General features: G+C 37.5%; 1 protein-coding gene across 1 annotated transcript; it reads right to left on the minus strand.

Annotated features, from left to right (window-relative positions):
• Positions 1-19,722: 19,722 nt before the first annotated feature.
• On the minus strand, positions 19,723-22,808 carry LOC131436712 (chondroadherin-like). Its single transcript, XM_058605580.1, has one exon. The coding sequence runs from the start codon at positions 22,303-22,305 to the stop codon at positions 20,527-20,529; it is 1,779 nt and encodes a 592-aa protein (XP_058461563.1). The 5' UTR covers positions 22,306-22,808; the 3' UTR covers positions 19,723-20,526.
• Between the last annotated feature and the right edge of the window lie 1,307 nt (positions 22,809-24,115).

Raw genomic sequence — 24,115 nt, forward strand, 5'->3', positions numbered from 1 at the left:
CAGTATATCTCCGGAACCAGAGGTGACAACAGTTCGATCCTCACAAACTTGATCCATGGCACAATATTAGCTTTCATATGCGCCTAAGTTTGCTGAGTTCGGCTCAGCCATTACTGCGAACCGAAAGTTATCTTCGAAACTGATTCACAACCCAAAAGTAGCTTTCAAACGAGCCTAAGCTTGTCAAAATCGGTTCAGCCATCTCCAAGAAAATTGAACGGGGCGAAAAATCTTTGATCGGTGCACACAGAGACATTGTCCGATCTCGTGAAGCTGGGTTGATTCGAATAAAATACTGTGGGTCTTCGAGGCTCCGTTCAAAAGTCGTTTTTTGTCATTAGCAAATCTATAGAAAAAGACAAAAAGGAGAAATTTAAAAACATTTATTTTTAAAAACATGCACTTTTTCAAAAATTTAGAAATTTAGTTGTAATCAAGAAAAAAAATCTTGTTTACAATTTATATTACAAACCTGTTTTAGGAACCAACACATTGACGTTTATTGCAATTCGTAGCATGATACTTTAGCATGAAATTAGAAAACTAAAAAATGTTGTTGAATTGTGTCCTTTCTCTTTTAATTGTTCCAGATCGGATACTGTGGATTTTACCAAAATGGTGTCGAAGACTTTGAAAGAAATCGATTGCGCACTCTTAAAATAGTACAAACTGACAATGAAGTCAAACACTTTTTCAAGAGTTGGAAAATTTATTAAAAAAAATCAAATGAAAAAAAGACGAGTGGGTAATGTCAGAGACATAACTGAAAGGTCGTGAATATGAAAACAAACAAACATGTTTCTTAACACTTCCGAATATCAATTAGTTAATCAATTCTATAAATTATGCAAGCATTTCCCTTTTTCACATTTTTCGCAAAAACAAAGAAGGCTTCACTTGATCTCGATTACTGTGAATTTAACACAACGGAAAGGGCACAAATTAAATCAAACAGTTCTAGATTTGCACTAAACTGAGGATATTTACCTTCAATTTGCGAACAACAAATCCTAATAGTTCTTTAGAAAACTTTTAGAGCCATTAGAACGGCTGATTTTGTGTGACTGGCAGCTGTGACGTGATCGTTCTTGTCGGAAGCGAAACTAGCTTTGCAAACGACACAAAATACATCTGCTCGCAGTGGCGATAGAATCCAAACGGATCCAATTTTTTGTTAAGAGGTTTCTTTTTACGTGATTTCGTCTGTAGCTTTTTCACTGATGGGCGGCCCTAACGGCTATAAAAATAGCCGCATACAGAATTTTAATGTCGATTATTTCATTTCGGATTTGCATTTCATTGAAAGAAACTATAAGGATACTGTATGGGACATTCCTGCATTTCAGAAGGACCGTACCCAAGTAACATTTTTAATTTTAATAAATACTTGTAACTGTCTTCAATGCTGCATAATAAATCTTGCATTAAAACTTTAAGCTCCACGAAAGCCTACTGAAAACCTCTATAAGAGCATGTTCCTGCCAAGTGGACCATTCTTCATAAGGATTATAAAGTAAAGTGAAGAATTAGCATAAACCTGCGTTAAAACTCCAAATTCAAGAAAATTTTGAAACCAGCTTTACGATCAACATTAAACTTATTCGGATGGAATGAATTCCGCTATTAATAAACTTTCGTTTTGATCATATTTTTCTTGAGTATGTGTTTGTCATGTCTGCTTTGAATGCAATCAGTAAGAATTTATTAAATTTTATTTACGAGCTTGAGGCTTTTTCCGAACGTAGAAATTTCATGCGCTTTTATTTTTATCGTGAATGTATGAATAAAAATATGACTTATAACTAATCGCCTTGAAATAAATGCGGTTTTTGCGAGAGTCTCCATAATTTATGAACATTATTTTCTGTGATTCATCGTCATTTTTGTATAAATCTATTTCGTGGCTTTAAAACTTGTGCATACGTCCTGAAAATGAATCATGAAAGTCCATCATATTTCCTTCTTTTTTGCATTTAAAAGTTTATTTGATGTCAATAAAAGCTACGGCAAAAACATCATAATGGCGGCCATGAAATTTCCTTTAATGCAAATTACACTTAACGTAAGATGCAATAAATCAATTAGGCCACAACAAATATGTCATAAATGTACTTCAGAACCCTCAAAATTGCTCTGAGTGAAACTGTCACCCAATGAACACGCACACACACAAGACTAGATTTATGAAAGAATTTAACTGATAATAATGTTTTAAAGAAAATGTTTGAAAGCAATGTTAAGAGGGTTTGCATGGTTTTATTCTAGTGCAAATTGTTTTATTTTCAGCCAAGTTGTTAGTCTAGGTAAAGGGTTTTAAAGAAGCTTTAAAAACTATGATATTACTTCTCGAAAGAGACACTTATTATAGTTGTCATAAAACAGGTAGTGATTGAAAAAGCAATTACAAAACTCCTATAAATTATAATCAAAACCATAAGGCATTCAAATTGTTACTTGGGTAGTGGGAACTCACTACGATATTCAACACTTTTCGGAACATTTTTCATTTGTACAGCAGCAGATATTTTGTGTACTATTGAAATACTTCAATGCTTTTACTATACACGTTTAAGTTGAAAAATTTCGACTCTAGTGGTAGTTAGATTATATAAATCCTTCCACAGCTTACTGAGCTATGAGCTCTAAAAATACGAGCAAGGCAAACGCGCCTTATGGATTATCCCCTTTGATACTCGTTTATACCAAACATTTCAGAAAAGTTTACTTTTCAATTATTTGAGATTATGTCACACAACTGATAATTTTATTATAAAATTGTGATCATAGTTCCGATGGCGTGTAGCAAAAATTATGTTGATTCGTTAGATACAACAATAGATATTCGAGATCAAAAACTTATCACTCTCTCAGAGGGTAAATTTTGAAAAGGCACCCTATAGTAAAGTAAGTCGTATTCACGACAAAATCATATCTTCAAATTTTGTTGAAACCATTTTAGTTTTCAGCATGAACTTAAATTTCACATATGTTGTTCATATGTCATTCGTATGTTTTATTGAAGACGGGTGCAAAATTTTACTTAAAACGAAATATGTGAAACCAGATAGCCTGCTACACATTTCTAGAAGAGCTTCTAATAAAATATTTTACACAGTTTAACAAAAATACTACCGATCGTCTCATCGACCATCACAATCCGTTCCACAGATTTTTTGCTTCGCAAAGTGATAACCACCCACCTTGTTTTCGTGAACAACGAAAGCGCAGAATGGTTTTCGATTACTAACCGTTGTTGAAGCGGAAAAAATGCTGAAATTTTCTACGCTCATAAAACACCAATGATCTAGCGATGAGATAGCACTTTAGCAGGACACTTTCATGTTTGTCCACTGCCTGACCTCATCACACCCGGTGAGCAGCACAATGCAAATCAATTATTTCACACCCCTGGGGCAGGCAACGGAAAACAAAAGGACCAACTCAAAAATCACGAACCTCGAAAAGCACCCTAATTCCACCGGGCAATAAATCAAAACCACTGGAACAAAAGGAAGAGACAGGATCGGACGAAAAGGACCAGATAAGAGTGCCAAATCCTGTAGACCAGAAAGAAATCGCAAATAAATGAGGACCCTACCATAGACTCATCCGAGGCGTCGCGAATGAACCGGTGTGACCCTTCCCAGAGCCAGAGCCTGGAAAAGCCCCGGGTAGGAAAAGGTGTCAAATTTTAAAAGAAATCATTAAAATATCCTTGGTTTTAATGCGATGCTCCCTGCTGAGACGACGGAGTTCTGTGGTGTTATCTTGTCTGGTTCCTTTTTGAGCGGATTTTTTTTCTCTCGCTACAGCTAGTTCGTCATCGATTAGATCCCATCATTGATTTATGGTTTTTTTTTCTGCAAGCGACGGTCGTCCAAACCAGGAGGCTGCTTGGATTCTTCCCACCTTTCAGGTTTGCAACTAAGCGCCTGCTGAGACGATGATGGTCACATAATGGCGGTGCTGGTGCTAGCAAAATTGCTCGCTTGCTGGCCTGTCAAAACTCAAATTATAAATCTAGTCGGAGGAATAGCTTATTTCGACAGAAAAATTGAAGTATTTTTGAGGGATGAAACAGTTGAGACCACTTCCTACACCGAAATGAATACATTTCGGACACTGTCCAAACTTTGTACATCCTAAAAGTATTCAAATGTTGCTGTCAACTAACTCATAAAACTTACAGGCGAGAAGCCGGAAAAAGTAGATCTAGAAGGTACAACAGATTACGACACGACTTCTCGGTGCACCGAATGGAGAAGTCAAAGTGTCACACCACACAGACAGTCATGCTAGGGAACTTTTCCGGCACGGTAATGTGAATACGAACAATACGTGTGATAAGAGCTTTCAGTTGAGAGTTTCACGTTTTCTTGCCAGAAGTGCTTCCCGGAAAAGCGATGCACCGCCCCATCGCCACGATCATCACAGTTCTGCACCAGAGACGTATCGTTGGTTGCTGGAGTAGGAAAATATTTTCCGCACAACTCACTCCAATGGAAGCGCTCGGGAACGGTGGGAAGTGGGTAAACAGAACTACAGACAAATGATATGATTATTATAAAAGTACAAGTTTTTACTCACAAACCCATCAGTGAAAATCGTGCCTCTGTTTTCTCAGCTGGGACTGGTCTAATGGACGCAAAATGCGTTGTTGGAGATGACTGAAAAGGGGTAGGGAGGCAAAGAGGATTGAAATAAAATACGATAGAGAATCTGTCGCTGCCGGGAAGGAAAACTTGTGCCGGGTAAAATTGTCTGACGTTTTGTGCAAGACTAATGTAAAATTGTGTCTTATTCAACGAAATACAAATTGCACGAGTTTCATTCGGTGAAACTCCAAGTGGGTACTATCGGGAAAAGTGCGACCAGCTGCACTAGCAGTTAGTAGAAACCGAGGAAAGTCGACCCAACACTCACCGGTTTTGCCGGTGGAAGTGATAGCAGCTGTAGTTCTTTTTTTTCCTCTAAGGACTCGGACTGGTAGACTCTGGTTTGATGTACCGTTGGTAGGGTGTTTTAGAAGTTACTCCAACTCAAATGAGGTCTGATAGAAAAGTTTTGGCAACTAGTCGAGTCTATTTGGCTACCATCCTTCAGAATACAGTAAATACTCGAATGTTACCGAATTCATACCATTCTATCATCTACTTTCCACCTATCTACTCGAATTAGTTCCTAGCATTGCCAGATAATTTGTGGTGTATCATCACACGACTAGTTATAGATTTGAAACTACTGCTGCTTTGATTCCCGACACGTCCAACTAGCTTCTGTAATTGAATCGAAAATTCAAAGTCAATGTTCGAATTCGATTTCAATTATTTCATCAAACAGGACTGCTTCAAGATAACGATGATAATACTTTTATCGAAAAACAGTGTATTCGAGTTTGTCTAGTAATTTGATTAAAATTTACTCTTTTGTTACAATTGATTACTGATCGTTTTTTGAACATAAACGAGATAAAATTTGGTTTGCAGGCAGATTATGTCTGAAATTTTCAGTATTTCAATAATCTAAATCTAGATAAGGTTACTATTGGATTTCGGAGAAAGACGATTTCTTACAGCAGTTTATTTTAAGACAGCTCAAAACTGGAAAAAGTATTTTAATATTTCAGGTTAGTGGAACCAACTCAATACATACATAAGATTCTTACAAATTTTGGTCTTCTTCTTCCTATCCGAAATCTGAATCGGTCTCAAAATGACGCTCAACAATTCCTGTATATTTTATACTTATAATTATAATGAAATTTCACAGTAATACTACATGCTACTTACAATCAGTGATCGAATTTAATTCAAAATCCCTTCGCGGGATACAGCAGTAAAATAAAGAGAAATGATATTCGTACCTAATCGAGCCAATTCTCACGGTTTTTATCTTTCCGTTTGACAATTTTACTTTGTTTTCTTCTTTGCATCCAGTCGTACCGTCAAGTGCACCCGCCGTGTGTCTCGTCAGTATGCCGCTGTCAGATAACTTCCGAGGGACTTCGAGTACATTGCTACACTGTACGCTAACAGTTACCAAGAAGAATTCAACTACCAATGAGAATCTCTTTTCGATACATTGACTCAAAAAATTAGATAAAATGTGGTGTCTTGAATTTTTGCGTTTCTATAATAGTGGTATTGAACATTTTTCGAATTTATTATTTTGTTATATTATATTTAGGTTTTGGCTTTAGGCTCTAGCAAAAACCGATGCCCACGAGGTATCAAAACCTAAATAGCTAAAAATCTCGCAAATTTATAAAAATTTCAAAACATTGCAATGAAGTTCCGAAATATGTCAAAATGTTCCTAGGTACAACAAAATTGCAAACATACAAAATACTACAAGAAAAAGTTTCCTGTTTTTGGTACACACATACTCTTGCGAAATCAAGCCCCCCAAATGACTTCTATCTGTGAGGACGCTATATTTGTTGAACCGCAAGGTGGCATTAGCAGTTCAACATGCTAACGCACTAATGAGTTGAAGATAGAATGAAAATTTGCTCGAAGTATTAATGAAACATTCGAACAAATTTTTAAGAACTAGAAAAGGCTAGAATTTACAAAAGCCATGTACAATTTAAAAAAATACAAGAAACACACAAAAGAACTGCAGAAATGTCAAAAATAAGAATAAATTGCATAATACAAAAAATATTATCATAAAATGTTGCAAAAAATATTTAAGAAAAACATAAAATGTTCGCTTAATAACATAAACAAAATATAAAGAATTACAAAAAAAATTTACACAATATTACAAAAATGTTCAAAATCATTAAAATTAGCAAAAACTAGAAGAATACACAAAAAGATGCAAAAAAACAAATGATACAACGAAAACAATACAAAAATGCATATGAAAGAAAAATTTACATAAATAATTCTTAACACAAAAATTGGGATTGGGAAAAATTCCTAAAACATGCAAGAATGTACCTTTTTTAATCCACTTAGTGGTGTAATGATGCCTTTCTCATATTACTTAAATTTTCAAAACTATCACTATAAAATAAAGAAAATAAGAAACTTTGACATAATCTTTTCAATTTGTAAACAGTTATGTCAAGTTAATAAGAATTTTTCTTTATTTCTGCATCGTTGCACTAAATATTCACACACTTTGGAACCGAAAGTCGGATTCGGATGAAATTAAACAGCAACCTATGAGACTATAGGAACTTTTATTTGAGCCTATTTGTGGAAATCAATCAAATCATCTTTGAGAAAATTGTGTGAGTCTCGTTTTAAACTAACCGGGAACCTGGTTTCAAGTTCCCGGTTCCAGAAGTACCGGAAATAGTGATCAAATAGTTTAAAACGAGACTCACTCAATTTTCTCAAAGATGATCAAAGATGATACAGCCGAAGTCGGTTCGTTTAGTAAGTAACTAATATAGCATTAGCATTTTAGCATTAGCATTAGAGACCGCCCGTGTGTTGCTACTCCGTTATTGATCTGGACCAATTGAGATTGCAAAATGATTTTTTGAAGTAACATGTTTGGGAATAACACATTGTTTCACACTGTGCAAACTGTATTGAACCATGCATGCTGATCAATACCGACGCCGGCCACGTCCGAATGCAGATCTACTTGGGAGGGAAAGGATTGTTAGTTCGATGCATGTTGCTACTAAGAACCGAGGAATCCTCTGCACTCCCACATGCATCACAGGAGAGGATACTTTGTTAGTCAACGTTTTAATAATGTTATCATGTGTTTATTGCTCTGGGTAGCCGGCTACCAAGAATGTTTTAAAGTATTATCGTTTTATGTGTTACTTTGTGCTGGCAATATAATGCACGAAACAGTCAATCTCCGAAATTGACAAAACTCCGGACAGCCGGCTGTCGAGTATGCAGTCACTCGTTTATGCATCTACCTTTCGCGTTTTTTTAGTCATGCAAAAAAACACATGCGGTTTGATAAAAAAAAGGTATCATCTCACTGCTAGGTGGATTAAGCACGATTTTATAAATGAAACTACGTGATACAAAATAAACGAGCGAATAGGATTTAGACAAAAAAGTTGATTCATTGCATTGAAATATTCTAAACAGTTATTATAAAATCATTTTGAATCACCAAACAAAGGTTAACAGATTTCACACGCGTCTTGATTCTTTATTATTTCCGCTTTATTATTTTAATTATTTATTAAAATTATTAATTGGTTATATTAGTTGATCTGGGCAGCCGGCTACCGAGAAAAATATTAATTTACTGTTTGAAATATTAATATCAAGTGTTTTTTACTATGTATTCAATACACCGATACATGTCATCTCTGTTATTAACTTTGTAATATAAACGGATTTGCGCAATGGTTGATTTTTATCATTCATTTTATAATCCTGAAAGACAATCAATAACATGGAAGAAGAAATCATTCCTAATAAAACTTTTCTACGAAGCTAGACGGAAATTGATAGGTTGAATGAAGAGATGATTTAGTAAAATCGAGTAATCAGAAGTAAAACATTAAAAATATGTGATAACTGAAAGGAAAAAGAAACTCCTGCAATTGTCGTCTTTTACGACATGGAAGCAGGAACCCAGTGGATCTATTCTTGGTTCATTTTTTTCCGCCGGATTCCACACGGCATCTAGGCTGGTACAGTCCGGAGAGAGCTACTAGGTACTATCAATCTCCTAGTGGACCCCAGCCCCTGGTTCGTTTAGTAAGTAACTAATATAGCCTACAAAGTAAATTAGTTTTAAGCCAAATCTAGAAGAATTATGCCCTTTTTTTCATCGTCACTCTAAATGACGGTGTGAAATTCAATAGCAATCTAGAGGACTACGAGATTTCTTTTATTTTATGACGTAATTTGATACATACTCACACTCATACACGCACAGACACATACATTGCTCAGTTTGATAAACTGTGTCAAATGATGTAGAACCAGTTTTCACTAGTCAATTTTCAAGTGATTGCATAAACTTTCTATATTAGGAAGGCAATAAGTGTGCCTTTATAAATCGTTATCATGATCTTGTGAAAAAACTAACAAGTAGGTACAAATTGAATTAACAGAATTATAAATTTACATTTTTTTCACCTGAAAAATATAAATTTCAATGTGGCAACCCTGCACGCTATACAAAATTGAACAAAGCAAAGCCGCACGCACCGTCGCGTACTAGTTTTGAATGACGATTTGAAAGTTTTGACACTCATCGCCCTATAATTTCGGAACCGGAAGTCGTATCCGGATGAAATTGCACAGTATATATAAAGACAATGCACTATGGTCCGGAACGAGAAATTAGCGTGACAAATATATTTTCACTATTAAATATTAGTTTTCTGTAGTTAGTGACTTCACAAAAGTTGTTTATAATCAAATGGCGCTCCTTTTGATGAAAAAAGTTACTAGGGTGGTCGTTATTTAGATTGAAATCTGAAATCTAACTTTCTTAATTGTACATACTCAAAAATGATTTTGATGTGAAATAAAGTTGTAGGAAATTTTATTGCGAGCAACTTTGCTGAAAAAAGCACCTTTCTAGCTCATCATTAGATCGAGTTACATCAATTTCCCGATTAAAAATAGGGTGGCTCCTGAAAAATCACTATTTTTGTTCTAATTTTTTTGTGAAACGTTCCACCGAAAAGTTGTCATTAGAAGAGTTGTTGAACTAATCATTGCGCACAATTTTGCTCAAACAAGCTTTTTCATATGAGTTACCAGTAAAAAGTTATGATTGTTTTTTCATTAAAAACTAGTCATGCTTCAAATATCAATATTCATTAGATGCCAGATTGATAAAAATGTATCCTATGCGGTTCCTGAACGGTCATAGTATAAGTTAAAATTTAAGAGAAAATTGGAAGGGTGTTATTTTTTTACCTTATTTAAATTAGTTTTTAAAATTTCTTCAAAAAACTCAAAAACATTGCATAACTCTTAAACGCCTTAACGTATCAACATACTTTCTTCAGCGAAACAATAGTATCAAATTAGTCCTACAAGTGTTCCATACATTGTACATTCGAAAAATGAGACACACAAAAACTTCAGCCGAAAATAGATTGCAGAACAATCTCAATTCATTTATTACCAATATAACTACTTCAATTGAGTTTGAGCAACTGAGGATTAGAGATACTGTGTAATATGGTTATTCCAAACTAGTTGACCATGATAAATTTATGAAGAGAAATTTTCATGATCTCGACAACCATTCCAACAAGCTGGTGCAAGATAGTAAAATGCAAATATTTTTATCTACATCGTGCCAAGACGCCTATGACACTGGCCCTTCTTTCTCATCCACTTGTGCAACGAATAGCCTGTAAAAGCCGGAAAACGACGCATAATGAGTTTTGGTTCGAATAAATACATTCTACTCATTTTAACAAACTAATGATTTTCTTGGGTTTCAGGAAGTGCTTTGACTTACAAAAAATTTATTTTCGGTTGTAGTTTTTGTGTGTCTCATTTTTCGAAAGGACAATGTAAGGAACATTTGTAGAACTAATTTGATACTATTATTTTTACTGAGGAAAGTATGCTGATACGTTAAGGCGGTTAAGAGTTATGAAATGTTTTTGAGTTTTTTGAAGGAATTTTAAAAACTAATTTAAATAAGGTAAAAAAATAACACCCTTCCAATTTTCTCGTAAATTTTTACTTATATTATGACGTTTCAGGAACCGCATAGGATACATTTTTATCGATCTGGCATCTAATGAATATTGATATTTGAAGCATGACTAGTTTTTGATGAAAAAACAATCATAACTTTTTACTGGTAGCTCATATGAAAAAGCTTGTTTGAGCAAAATTGTGCGCAATGATTAGTTCAACAACTCTTCTAATGACAACGTTTCACAAAAAAGTTAGAACAAAAAAAGTGATTTTTCAGGAGCCAATTCTGTTTTACTCGGGAGAATTGATGTAACTCGATCTAATGAAGAGCTGAAGGTGCTTTTTTCAGCAAAGTTGCTCGCAATAAAATTACCTACAACTTTATTGTACAACAAAATCATTTTTGAGTATAATTAAGAAAGTTAGATTTCAGATTTCAATCTAAATAAGGACCATCCTAGTAACTTTTTTCATCAAAGGAGCGCCATTTGATTGCAAACAACTTTTGTGAGGACATCAACTACAAAAAACTAATACTTAATATTGAAAATATTTTTGTCACGCTAATTTCCCGTTTCGGACCATAGTGCAATGAGAGCTTTGATTTGAATCATGATTCGTGAAAATCGGCTTAACCGTTGATGAGAAATCGAAGGGAGTTACGTTTATGAAGATTTTCTTTACTATTATCGGTGCTTTCGAAAGGGGAAACTGAGGACTACTAGTCCCAAAGTAGTTTTATATATTTACTACCTAACAAGATCTACAAACTAGATGAATTAGCAGTAAGCTTTATAAAAATGTACACCTAGTTTTGCTACCGCTTGTGAAAAAATACTCATGAAATTGAAAATTTTCACTAGTCGCACTGTAATACCGGAACCGAAAGTCGGATCTGGATGAAGTTTTCGAAGACTTTTTTAAGAATTTTAATACCTTTTATTTAATTTTTAGTTTGTGCAAATCGGGTAAGAAATTTCCGAGAAAAGTTGAAAATTTCTTAAATTGAGAAATTTCCAAGAAAAGTTGGAAATTTCTTAATTTGAGTTTGCACATATGTCCTTGTAATTCGGAAACCGGAAGTCGGATCTAAATGAAATTAAAGAATATTAATAATTTCAAAAGATTAAAAAATTCAAAGTATAACATATAAACATTTAAATATCATTATTTTTACGTTTCGTCTTTGACTCATCAGTGCAGAGCAGTTCAAATTGAACTGCTTAGTGCTAAACTCGGCAGTTCAATTTGAACCGCTAAGCAGACGTAAAGTTTCTGCTATTTACAGAACACTTTTTGTTTTGCAACGGATTGCAATGTCTTTTCTGACGTGCCGAACGAAAACGTGTTTTCGACTATTCTGGCCGATGCAGGTATGGTCATTTAGGGGTTAGCCAAATTTTGTGCTAGGGCACATAACCGTTTTTATTAGTTTTACGTTTCGTCTTTGACTCATCAGTGCAGAGCAGTTCAAATTGAACTGCTTAGTGCTAAACTCGGCAGTTCAATTTGAACCGCTAAGCAGACGTAAAGTTTCTGCTATTTACAGAACACTTTTTGTTTTGCAACGGATTGCAATGTCTTTTCTGACGTGCCGAACGAAAACGTGTTTTCGACTATTCTGGCCGATGCAGGTATGGTCATTTAGGGGTTAGCCAAATTTTGTGCTAGGGCACATAACCGTTTTCATTATTTTTACGTTTCGTCTTTGACTCATTAGTGCAGAGAAGTTCAAGCCGAGTTTAGCACTAAGCAGTTCAATTTGAACTGCTCTGCACTGATGAGTCAAAGACGAAACGTAAAAATAATGAAAACGGTTATGTGCCCTAGCACAAAATTTGGCTAACCCCTAAATGACCATACCTGCATCGGCCAGAATAGTCGAAAACACGTTTTCGTTCGGCACGTCAGAAAAGACATTGCAATCCGTTGCAAAACAAAAAGTGTTCTGTAAATAGCAGAAACTTTACGTCTGCTTAGCGGTTCAAATTGAACTGCCGAGTTTAGCACTAAGCAGTTCAATTTGAACTGCTCTGCACTGATGAGTCAAAGACGAAACGTAAAAATAATGAAAACGGTTATGTGCCCTAGCACAAAATTTGGCTAACCCCTAAATGACATTTAAATATATTACAAAATATTGCAGAATATAAAAAAAAAATTTAAAAATGTCGCAAAATATCACAAAAATCACAAAAGTTCTTAAAAAATATCAAAATATTATGAACTAGAAATTATCGAAAAATGCTAAACTACAAAATATCATAAAAATTCACAAAAATATGTTTATGGCATTAAAAACTAATAGAAACTACAAAACATGACTATGAATTCAAAAATATTACGAAATTGGCATGAACATACAAAAAAATTCATTCAATTTTGGAGTGAAACACATTGACAGCTTACAAAATAAATAATCAATTTATCACCCAGACAATTACAAGTTTTGCTAGATTTAGGATTCATTCCATTAAATGGTTTAGAAATGAAAAGAGTAACTCATCCATCTCGGACTTTTTTAATGTTATTTATAATACTAACAAAACGGAATACAATTGTCACATGAATTGTTGGAACCTTGCTTTGTATTGGGATTCACTTAGTAGAACTTTTGTTAAAAAGTTTCCATCATGGTGAGTTGCTTACGATTTAGATTTTCAACCCCACCCAACGAACAATGCTGCCGAGATTGAGTGTACCGGCATTATGATTCACACAACAATAGTGATGTTATACTCTGAAATCAGGATCGAAAGGTCTTATTGTCGTAATAAAACAGCACACAATGGCAAACCTAAAGTACTTCACTGATGGAAAGCGAGATAGAGAGGGAAAAAACGAACCGCCATCGTGAGGCGTTTGCGGAACAAATCACTTTCGCCACCATTCCTTTGTAGTTGAGCGACGCAATCCCGGTCGGATCGAATCGCACCCATGGCACATATTCAAAACCCATCACACACTCTTTAGCGGTTCCCTCTCAGGAGGCAACACTGGCTCACCTTTCGGTCCGGTCCCGAGCAAAAGTATCCCGCCGATCCACATTCAACGCCAGTCAAGTGAAACTAAATCCCGCAAATATTTGGTCATAATCGCTGCTTCCAAACGGGCGGCAGTACAGTGATTAGAGCCTGGTGGGAGAAAAAATGGAAAAGAATAAAGGTAGCCGTGTCCGGGCCGTGTTACCTACGGGTACTTACGCTTGATCTTTAAGGATCCTACGGATAGCTGGATGGATGGAACGATGGAATGGATGGAACGGATGGATGGAAAGAAGATTGAAAAAGTGGTGGTGAAGGAGGCTGCAAGGCAAGAAGAACTTTTGTCAATTTTGTGGGCCGGACGTAGATGAAAAGAATTCGCGCATCGGTGAAATTTGCCTGCGGCTTTTGACGGTGTTCCGTTAGGAATACTATGCTAATATTTTCTCAAATTTTCAGAGTCGGTGTTGTCAACAGGGAAGAAACATTTCTCCATTTCAGCTCCTTTCGTGCAACATTCATCCTAATGTTTCAGCCATAACCTTGAGCAATTGGCTCAATTGTCTTCTTTAAAAAAAACAAACCTCCCTCCAGTTAACCGTTATCGTCTCGCGTAAATCCAAGCAACTGACAAACAATCAAAATGGATAAGTAAATAAAAAATCTATCTTGAGCTCCCGTCTGCTGTCCGAACACGGACCCATCACAGCAAAGATAAAAGAAGTAGGTAAGCCTTATGAATACTGAACAGGACACGCAGTTTAAGAAAGCAAAATACGGTAGCTGCTTTTTATTCATTTCTCGGATACAGCCGCCGAAAAACGCGTTGTGCTAGACTAAAAATTTCTGAAACATATCGGAGCGGATTTACTCACAGCTTCGAGACAGACGGTGGTACCGGTGTTACTGAAATGCAGCACTGAGATCTACAATCCATCATCCAAAGCGGGTTCCATCATTCAAAGCTTGCTGTGCATTGTCAAGAGAAATGTTATTGTTTTATTTTTTGAAACCATTATATTGTAAGATGTTATAATTTGTAAAAACACATACAAACACGTACATGGTAAAAATCTACTATCGCCATAAATTAAAAAAAACTGTTTTAATCCACCCAGTGTAATATTATACCTTTCTCATTTAACTTATGCTTTCATTAATAAAAAAAACTAACTAAGGGATTCCCAAAAAAACTGTTTCAATCCACCTAGTGGTGTAATGATACCTTTCTCATATTGATATTACTCAGAACATCATAAATATTACTGGGGAATTCGCTAAAACAACTGTTCATTGAATAGAAATAGGAAAGTTTGTTCGGACCAAATCTAACATACTCTACAAATCCTGTTCACCCTCTAATTTCGGAACCGGAAGTAGTATCTACAACAAATTTATGAAAACCGTATAAAATTGTAAGACTTTTCCTTTGAATCTATAAGTTTATGAAAATCGATGCGGCCATCTTGAAGGAAAGCGAGTGACACTCTTTTGCAGTTTTTAATCACCATTTCCAATTCTTCAAAAAACCGGATTCAGATTACCGGAATAGCCGAAGTTGGTTTGTTTGCCAGCAACAAATATGACCTACAAATTGGAACAGATTTTAACCTAGTTAAACCTAGACTATAGCTCTATTTCGATTAAACCAATTAAACGAAATCTATCAAACGAAGCGAACCTGCGTTTCTGTTACTTCTGCATATGTAAGTCAAGCTAAACAGTATGAATCAGCAGCATAAAACATGTAGTAGAATTATTACTTTCATTATTATGATTGACATCATTACACCACCGGCACGGTATTACTGCACTATTGGCTGTAAAAATTGCATATTTTTCAAATAAATTTGAATCCAATGACATTCGTTTATTCTTTCAATCGCACTTATCATAGAATAGCTAAAATTTTCATCAACCGCAACACCGTCTTTTACCAATATCACACACCATTACCAGACATCCGTAACCGTTTCGATTCCTTCATAGCGTGTACGAAATAGAACAAAGCACGCATCGTTTGTTTTGGTTTTTTCTTCTTCTTTCAGTGTTGTACATATTGTCAATCTATATGGCAATTTGAAAACTTTGACACTCATCACTCTGTAACTGCGGAACCGGAAGTCGGATTTTTAGGAAACCATAAGACCTTTAATTCGAATCTTAGTTTGTAAAAATCGGTTGAGCCGTTTCAGAGAAAAATGAGCGAACACTTTTTCTCTAATTTTCACATATTACCATGTAACTCCGGAACCGGAAGTCGGATCCAAATAAAATTCAATACCAGACTATGAGACTGTTAGTCCTTTTATTTGAATCTGAATCTTAGTTTGTGAAAATCGGTTCAGCCGTCTCCGAGGAAAGTGAGTGCATATTTTTATTACATACACACACACACTAACACACAGACACACACACGAACACGGACACACACATCCCTGTTAAAAAGTCGGTTTTCACAGTGATTGCATAGCCTTTCTATATGAGAAAGGCAAAAAAGGTACTTAAATAGAAACAAAAATATGTTTGGGCATAACCTTTTCAATTGTTAACAGTTTTGACCCAAGTTAATAAAAGTTCTTCGTTTGCACTAAATGATGGTTTGAAATTTTAAACACATCTCACCCTGTAGTTCCGAAAAAAGAAATCAGATCCGAAAAAAAGTCAAAAGCAGTCTATTTCTAAAAACACAGACCCTTTTATTTGAGAATAAGCTTGCGAAAGTCGACTTAGCTGTGTCTGAGAAAACGAATAGAGTTCCGTTCTTAAGTTTTTGACCATTATTTCCGGAACCCGGAGATGGGAACTGGTATAACTGAAATCGGTTCGTTTGGCCAGCACTTAGCATAACCTATAAATTGAAACAATTTTGAGCCAAATTTAGCAAAGCAGTTACGGGTTTTGCATTATCGCTCTCAATGACGGGTTACAATTTCATACACACTTAACCCTGTATTTCCGAAACCGGAAGCCAGATCTGGATAAGATTCTACATCGACTTCTGGAAACATAATACTTTTCATTTAAATCTGAATGTGCGAAAATCGGTCAAGCCGTTTTCGGTTTGGAACACAAGAGCACTTGTCCGGTACTTCCAGAACCAGGAATGTTCCGGTATGCCAAAAATCAACGTATTTGGTCAACTAATCATACCTGCCTAAATAAAGAATTATACGACTATTTGAATGTACAGGGTCCGCCATCTAACTTTTTTTTTTTGAACTAGCGGTTATTTCGACATTGGTCAATTCTGATTTGACAGAAACTTAGTTTTATCCTTCCGCTGAACGAAAATGGTTGTGTACGAGACCATCCGATGCGTTATCGCTTCGCCAACTAGGCTTGCGATCAGCTTGAAGAAGACACCGTTTTTTGCCAAAAAATTATCTTCTCGGATGAGGCACATTTTCATCTCGGCGGGTATGTTTATAAGCAAAATTGTCGCATCTGTGGGACGGAAAACCCGCACGTTATCATGGAGAAGCCGATGCATCCTCAGAGAGTGACGGTTTGGTGCGGATTTTGGTCTGGCGGCATCATTGGGCAATTTTTTCTTCGAAAAGAAACAGGAGCCGCCGCCACGGTCAATGGCGAGGAAGACTTGGACACCATTTGGTTCCAACGCTACGATCGATCTTCTGCGCACAGTCTTCGAAGATCAAATTATCAGTCGATGTCGTTCGGCCGCCTCGGAGCTGTGATTGGACTCCGTTAGACTATTATCTTTGGAGGGCTGTCAGAGATAAGTGTTATGTGGACAAGCCAGAGACAATTCAAGCTTTGAAGGATAACATTCGTGCAGCCATAGCTGAAATAAAGCTGCATACAATCCAAAATATACTAAAAACTGGACCGACCGTATGGCGTACTGCAAGGCTAGCCGAGGCAGCCATTTGAATGAAATTATATTCCACAATTAACCGGAAAAATTGTACTTTAATATGAAAAAATAAATTTTGTTTGTGTTTTATTGCATGTTTAAAAAAAAAGTTACATGGCGGACCCTGTATTTGGCTCGATTCTCCCGGGTCACGTAGCAAAAAAAAACGCTCCTGAAAACGAAATTTTCATACTTATATATGGCACTCGGCCCTCCGGGTCTTGGTTCAAAAGTTATTATTCACAGTGATTGCATAGCCATTCTGTATGAGAATGGCAAAACGTAAATAATGTTCTAAATTGGGCCCAAAATTACACCCAATAAATTACGAAATAAATCAAACTTCTACTCCCATATCAAATACTTGAAACGAAAAACAGAATATTAAGAATATATTTCAGACATTTAGGAAAAATTTCGTCCGTGTAATTTCTTTTTATACTTTCAGTCAAAGAAAATACTCCTATAAAAAGTTTCAATTCATTGTCAAACGAAACAAGTTTTTCTCGAAGTTCTTCTTATGTTAGCTGTGTTACAATGGTTATGCAACTCGATATCAGAATAAACCCAAATAACTTTCCGGATCCGACTTCCGGTTCAGAGGTGATAGGGTAAAGTGTGTTGAATATTGTACACCGTCACTTAAACCGGCGAAACAAAAACCGTAAAAAATGTTGTAAACTGGACTCAAAACCGTTATTCCCAATCTTAGGGTCAAATGAAAGGTCTTATGGTCCTACCAAAAATTACTGCATATTTTCGGAAACAACAATCATTTAAATCGTCATTTAGAGTGCAATGGCAAAATTGTATAAAATCTTCAAAATTTGAATAAAAACTATTAGAGTTTGTACGTCATGTTAGTTGATGGCCGTACGAACCGACTTCGATTATAAAGGTTCTCGGGTTCCGGTGCTGGAAGTGCATATAATAGTGAACCCACTTTGTTTTATTAGGGATGGCCTACGCGATCAAAGCACTGTTTCATTCTGGTAGTTATACTAGTAAATTCACAAGCAACTCCTTGGTTTCCTTCAAGAATCGCAGAGGAAAATGTTGAATAGAATACCACAATATTATACATGAGAAAGGCATCATTACACCACTAGGAAGTATGTTCTTGGATTTTCCGTTTAAAATTCGGAAGATTTTCCGAGTGTTATCAAAAATAGCACTGAAAAAATGTGATGTATATTGCATATGAAATAAACGTATTTATGAAAAAAAAATATTCCAATTCAAAATCCAACCTGAATACTTGGATTCGAAACTACATGTTTTACTGCCTGTCTCAATGACGAAGAAAGTAAGATGCGATTGCAAAGCATTGGGTCCATCCAACCTGAGATGTCATTTGTTCAATTTTTTGCCCTGTATTAAAAGTGTTTAGTTGCTTCAGTTAAGAACTGGGATTGAACACTATTCTGTCTGAAAGCCCTCAAAAGGTTACCTAAAAGGTCCAATGAATTTACCCGAGATGTTTTGATGTCCAATTATAATGCCATGTGCAATTATATAAACCATGTCTAAATTACTTGTATGAAATATTTCCAAACACTGTTTATTAAAGAAATCTACAACCGTTGTTATCGATTACTGTAATGAATCTTAATCTTACCTCGATATCATAGTACTACAAATCTTGTGCAAGATAATTATTCAATAAACACGGTTAAATTAGACTTGCTGAGATAATCTCAATTTAATATTTTGTTGCCTACTAGGAAATAGAAAAAATGAAAAATCAACAGCGTTCATCAAATGCAATTAGAATTCGCGATCGTACTGAAAACCAACTTACCTAGTCTCTCGATAAAACACAAGTTCCCAAATGACTAAATTACAATCCGAAAAAACCGTTTTCCACAGCGACAGTGGTTCCAAAAACTGCGACGACCACCAGAAGAAGAAAAAACACAATATAGAAAATTTTCAATAAAAAAAAAAGTACAACATGTCACATAGCGCCGGGCAAGAGAACGGCAACACCAAAAAAAAACAACTCGGTGCTCGGAACTCTCGACAGCACCCCGGGCGGGCATAGCGGCGATGGCAAGCACGGCTAGCGATAAGACGACAAGAAGATGAGCTAATTTGCCTCCCGGGGTGATCCGCGGCAGTGAACAGTTTGCCGAGAGCGAGAGAGAGAGAGAGAGAGAAAGCGAGGTGCCCGTTTAGAGTCGAACGGTTGACGCCGTGTGAACGGAAACAGGGACGAGACGATGGTGGTGCCGTAATTAAAAACGTCATTAATTATTGTTTTTCTCTGTAACATTTTTTTGTTTTGTTTTTTATTCTCGTTGAATCTTTATTATTCCTTACCACATTCTGAGTTTCTCCTTACTCTCGGTAGGGTTCTTATAAAAAGTTGTAATAAAAATACATAACTAGCATTCTGTTCCAGTGAGTGTTGATGATACTTTCTACTTGCTGATCTGCGGGGATAAAATGTTATCCCCTCTCTTTTAAACGATTATTTACAGTACGAAAACAAAAGACACAACTGGAAATGAAAATTCTTGAATGATTTTCGTCATCTCTCTAAAATTCCTATTTCGAACTGCTCTCAAATATTTAAGCATATAACTGCTTTCTCGATTCATTTAAACTCTATCAGATCACTGAAAAAAACAAAGTTTCCACTTAACTAATCTACCAGCGTGATGCACTTCCCTCGAAACCAGTGCCTTCTGCCAAGGCGGCATGCCGGGAAGGACAGTCTTCGATATATCTCCGTTAAGATCTTTTCAAATTGACTAGAATTATTTTATACAACTTTGTTAAGTTAACGTGACTTTGAAATATATGCAAAAAAGATCTCGATATGACTTATTTTGCTCCACATTTCCATCAGTTGCCTCCTCAATTTACTTTTTTCTTGTTTCTATCTGATATTCGCGTTATATATTATTGAATTTCATGTTTATAATAATTTATACATCTTACTTAGCCTAGACATGGATAACAATTAAGGATGTGCACGTGTGTGAGTTTAAAAACCATATGAACAATGAGATACCCTAGATGAGATGATACCGGAATCTACCTGTGTCTAAGTGTCCACAACATTTTTCGGAACTTCGTATATGTGATGAGCGTACTGGGGCGAATAGATAGCCGAGGTCGAGCTCGGCGATTGGGAAGCCCCCTGCGAACTGGTACTCGTGACGGGATGATCCAACGAGCCCGGCGTTTGCGGCAGGGGCTGTTGTTGCAGTGGGAACCTACCGTTGGCTTGGTAGTGCGGAAACGGCAAGCTGTACTGTCCGGCATACATCGAGGCCGGATGTTGCTGATGATTCCTGAAAACCGGATGGTAATTGTAGGTGTAGATGTTGCAGTGCGGCTGGTGGAAATCAGTTTCACCGCCCAGTGATTTCTGGATCTCCATATCCTTCTCCTCCTGTAGCGTATCCCGCTTGGTAGTGCGCCAGTGACGCCGGAACATATCTAATATGCGATGCCGCAGACGGTAAACAATTAATACGAACGTGGTGACTGTGGCAGCGGAAGCAACGATGATGGCTCCGAAAATTGCTCGTTCCTTGGACTGCAGATGCTGACAGCCCATCATTTCAGGGGTTATCTCACGCAGTGGCTCACCGTGTAGCCGTTCGGGATAAGCGCAAACAATCTGGGCTTCCTCGGTTTCAATGTTTTTTCTGTGCAGGAGATTCCGCAACCACAACATCTGGCAATCACATGTTAGCGGATTTTCCGACAGGTCGAAATCGGTCAAGTGTTTCCACGGCAACAGTTCTTCTCTGAATGTGGCGATTTTGTTATCCCGCAGAATAACTTTCCTGATATGTGGCAGCCCAGAGAAAGCTCCTTCATCTATTTCCAGCAGTTCTTTGTTCGAAGCGATGGTTACCGACTCTAAATTTGGATTGGAAGAAAATGCACCGGACTGAATCTGTTTGAGATTGAGGGCTCCGGAGATGTCAATGCTTTTCAGATTAGTCAATCCAAAAAAGGCTCCTTCCGGAATGGATTCGAAATCGTTCTGACCAATCGCTAGCTCCTCCAAACGTTTGAGGGCACTCAACTGTACAGTTGGCACCTTCAGCAAATGATTGTCCGACAAATCCAACGAACGAATATTCTCCAATCCCCGGAACGTATCCATCGTGAGATTCACCAGCATTGAACCATGGATATCCAGACGCTTCAAGGCATGCAATCCTTCAAATGCACCAGGCTGGATTTTGTACAAAGAATTAGTTCCCATGTACAATTCAGCAAGTGTCTTCAGTGGAGTCAACGAAAGAGTCGGAATCGTTTTGATAGCATTATCATCCAGATACAGAATTCGTAGCTCGGTCAATCCTTCAAATGCTGTTGCATCCAACGATCCAATTCTATTTCCACCGAGGTTCAATTCCTCTAGCTTGGGCAGAGTACTGAACATTTCGCTGGTTACCTGATCAATGAAATTGCCTCGTAAGTTCAGAACTCGTAACTCGGTCAACCCGGCGAAAGTTTTGTTGCTCAGTGCTCCAATCTTATTATTATTCAGATGCAGCTGGAGCAGTTTCTTCTGGTACATGAAGATCTGCTGCGGAATGCTCAACAAGTGATTATAGCTCAGGTCCAGCATGGTCAACTCGGTGTAAAACTGAATCGACGAATCAATGGAGCGAATCCGGTGAAATTTAATGACCAACCGGCGAATTGATGGGTTCAACGCGATCGGCAGGACGTCCAGTTCGCCCTCACCGCAGGTGACATGCAGCTTTTCGTCATCACACGTGCAGCTGCTAGGGCAGTACGATACGCCCCAAATTGCCGGCACCAGGGCCAGCAGTGCACTCACCACTAGTAGCTTCATTTTCTTCGATTATTTTTAAAATAACAGCTCTTTTCAGCTATAGCTCACAAACATTTATTTTTCGTCCACTGCTAGTTGTAATCCAACTGTTACTCCGAATGTTTGTCATAAATTAGAGGAAGGCACTTAACACAAAGTTAGCTTCTTTGTCAAGCTACGCTGTGCTGTGTGCAGCACCATTCGGGATATCTTGTTTTTGTAAACAAACACTTCATCGACACATTTTCCTGCGACTTCAAGTTTCGGCCTATTACTTGTCTATTATAGAAACTGTCTCCACAATAACGAAACCATCAAGATTCTCGTCCACTTGAAACAAAACCACTCACACTTGAGATTTTTATTCGGTTCCGCTTCTCTCCGAAACCTATGATAGGTAAATGGATTTCATGCCTGACAATTTTTCTGCTCCTTATCCAAACTCAATCTGTGGTCATACAAAATTATACTGGGGATTCAACCAGTGAGTTTTCCTCTTGATGAGAATGATCCAACCGCGAGTATTATATTGCGACTGAAGCACGAACAATGAAAGCACTCCCTTATATGTTCTTACTTACGCAGCAGAACTCACTCCCAGGCTGAGTTACGCTGTTCGGCAGTTTTCGTAGCTAAAACCGAACGACCGAACAAAACGGAAACTGCAAGGACCAAAATCCCACACGGCAGCCAAAGCTACGTACGTCTCATAACAGAAAAGCCGAAAACAGCCGAACCAGACCACTCACTCTCTCGCGTGAGCGAACGTTTGTAAACAATCAAACGAACGCCTGCTCGGTTGGACGGTGAGTACCCCCGAACGAGCAGCCGATCCGTCCGAAGAGTTTCGCTAAAATTAGATCCTGGCGCGCCGTATTTCAATCGCGTCTGGATGCTGGGACTGATTATCGTCTCGTGTTGTGCGGTGGCTGGGCGCGGTCTTTCCCACTCGAGAAAAGTCGTTATTAGCTCTGACATGTCTGGGGCGGCCTTTCGCACTGCTCATCGATTGAAGTTGGGTGTTTCGTTGTCTGTCGTTTTCCACCAGGCATTGTCTGTCGGTAGGCATTAGAAGATGTGCGTTTTTCTTGCTGCGAAATTGAAAATTTATTATCTTCGGTGTACTTCAAGGGCTGCTCCAATTTTAGATGTCTTGACGCTTTTCCACACTGTTTCGTTCTGAAGCATGCGGAAAATTTCCGAACCACGCTCGAACAATCGTTGGTGTCACGTTTATACCATGCATCAGTCGTCGCCCGTGGGGACCGGTCCCATGTGACGCGCTTTTGTTCGCCGTTGGAACAACTGAAGCGATCCATCTTCCGCAGTTTGTGAAAAGGAAAAACTGCATTCCTTGTTTTCGGACGTTTCACACTTCATAGGGTTGCGAGGAAATAGTTTGCGCTGGCAGGGAAGAGAGAGATACACATATCGAGGAAAAACCAACACGCGAGAGGAATTTTAAAGCGTGATTTTCATTGCATTTTTGTCGCTTTTCTACCTGCCGTTGTTATCCGCTGGCGTGGGGGTGCCGGAGCCAGGAATTCCTGGTCTGATCCGTGCATGTCACCACATGCAGCATGGGTTCCGTAGTTGGCGGTGCAAACAGGCGTGCTTGAGTTATTCCATGCGGTGAGATAAAACTGCCAAGAGAGTGATTTAGCAATCAAGATGATTGTCACCGGAGTGAAGAACGTTACACGGAGACGTGACTCGCGTAACGGTGAGCCATAGCAGATGGCATCGGCTGTCACAGACGAGAATTTATGAAACATGCAACCCTGGACTGGGCACTACCGTTCCAACAATTTGCTAGCGGATCGTGGACATG

This window comes from Malaya genurostris, chromosome 3 (genome assembly GCF_030247185.1).
Source record: "Malaya genurostris strain Urasoe2022 chromosome 3, Malgen_1.1, whole genome shotgun sequence".
NCBI classification, from domain to species: domain Eukaryota; kingdom Metazoa; phylum Arthropoda; class Insecta; order Diptera; family Culicidae; genus Malaya; species Malaya genurostris.

Coding starts and splice junctions, on each gene's coding strand:
- LOC131436712 (XM_058605580.1), bottom strand. CDS start 22,305: ATGAAGCTACTAGTGGTGAGTGCACTGCTGGCCCTGGTGCCGGCAATT.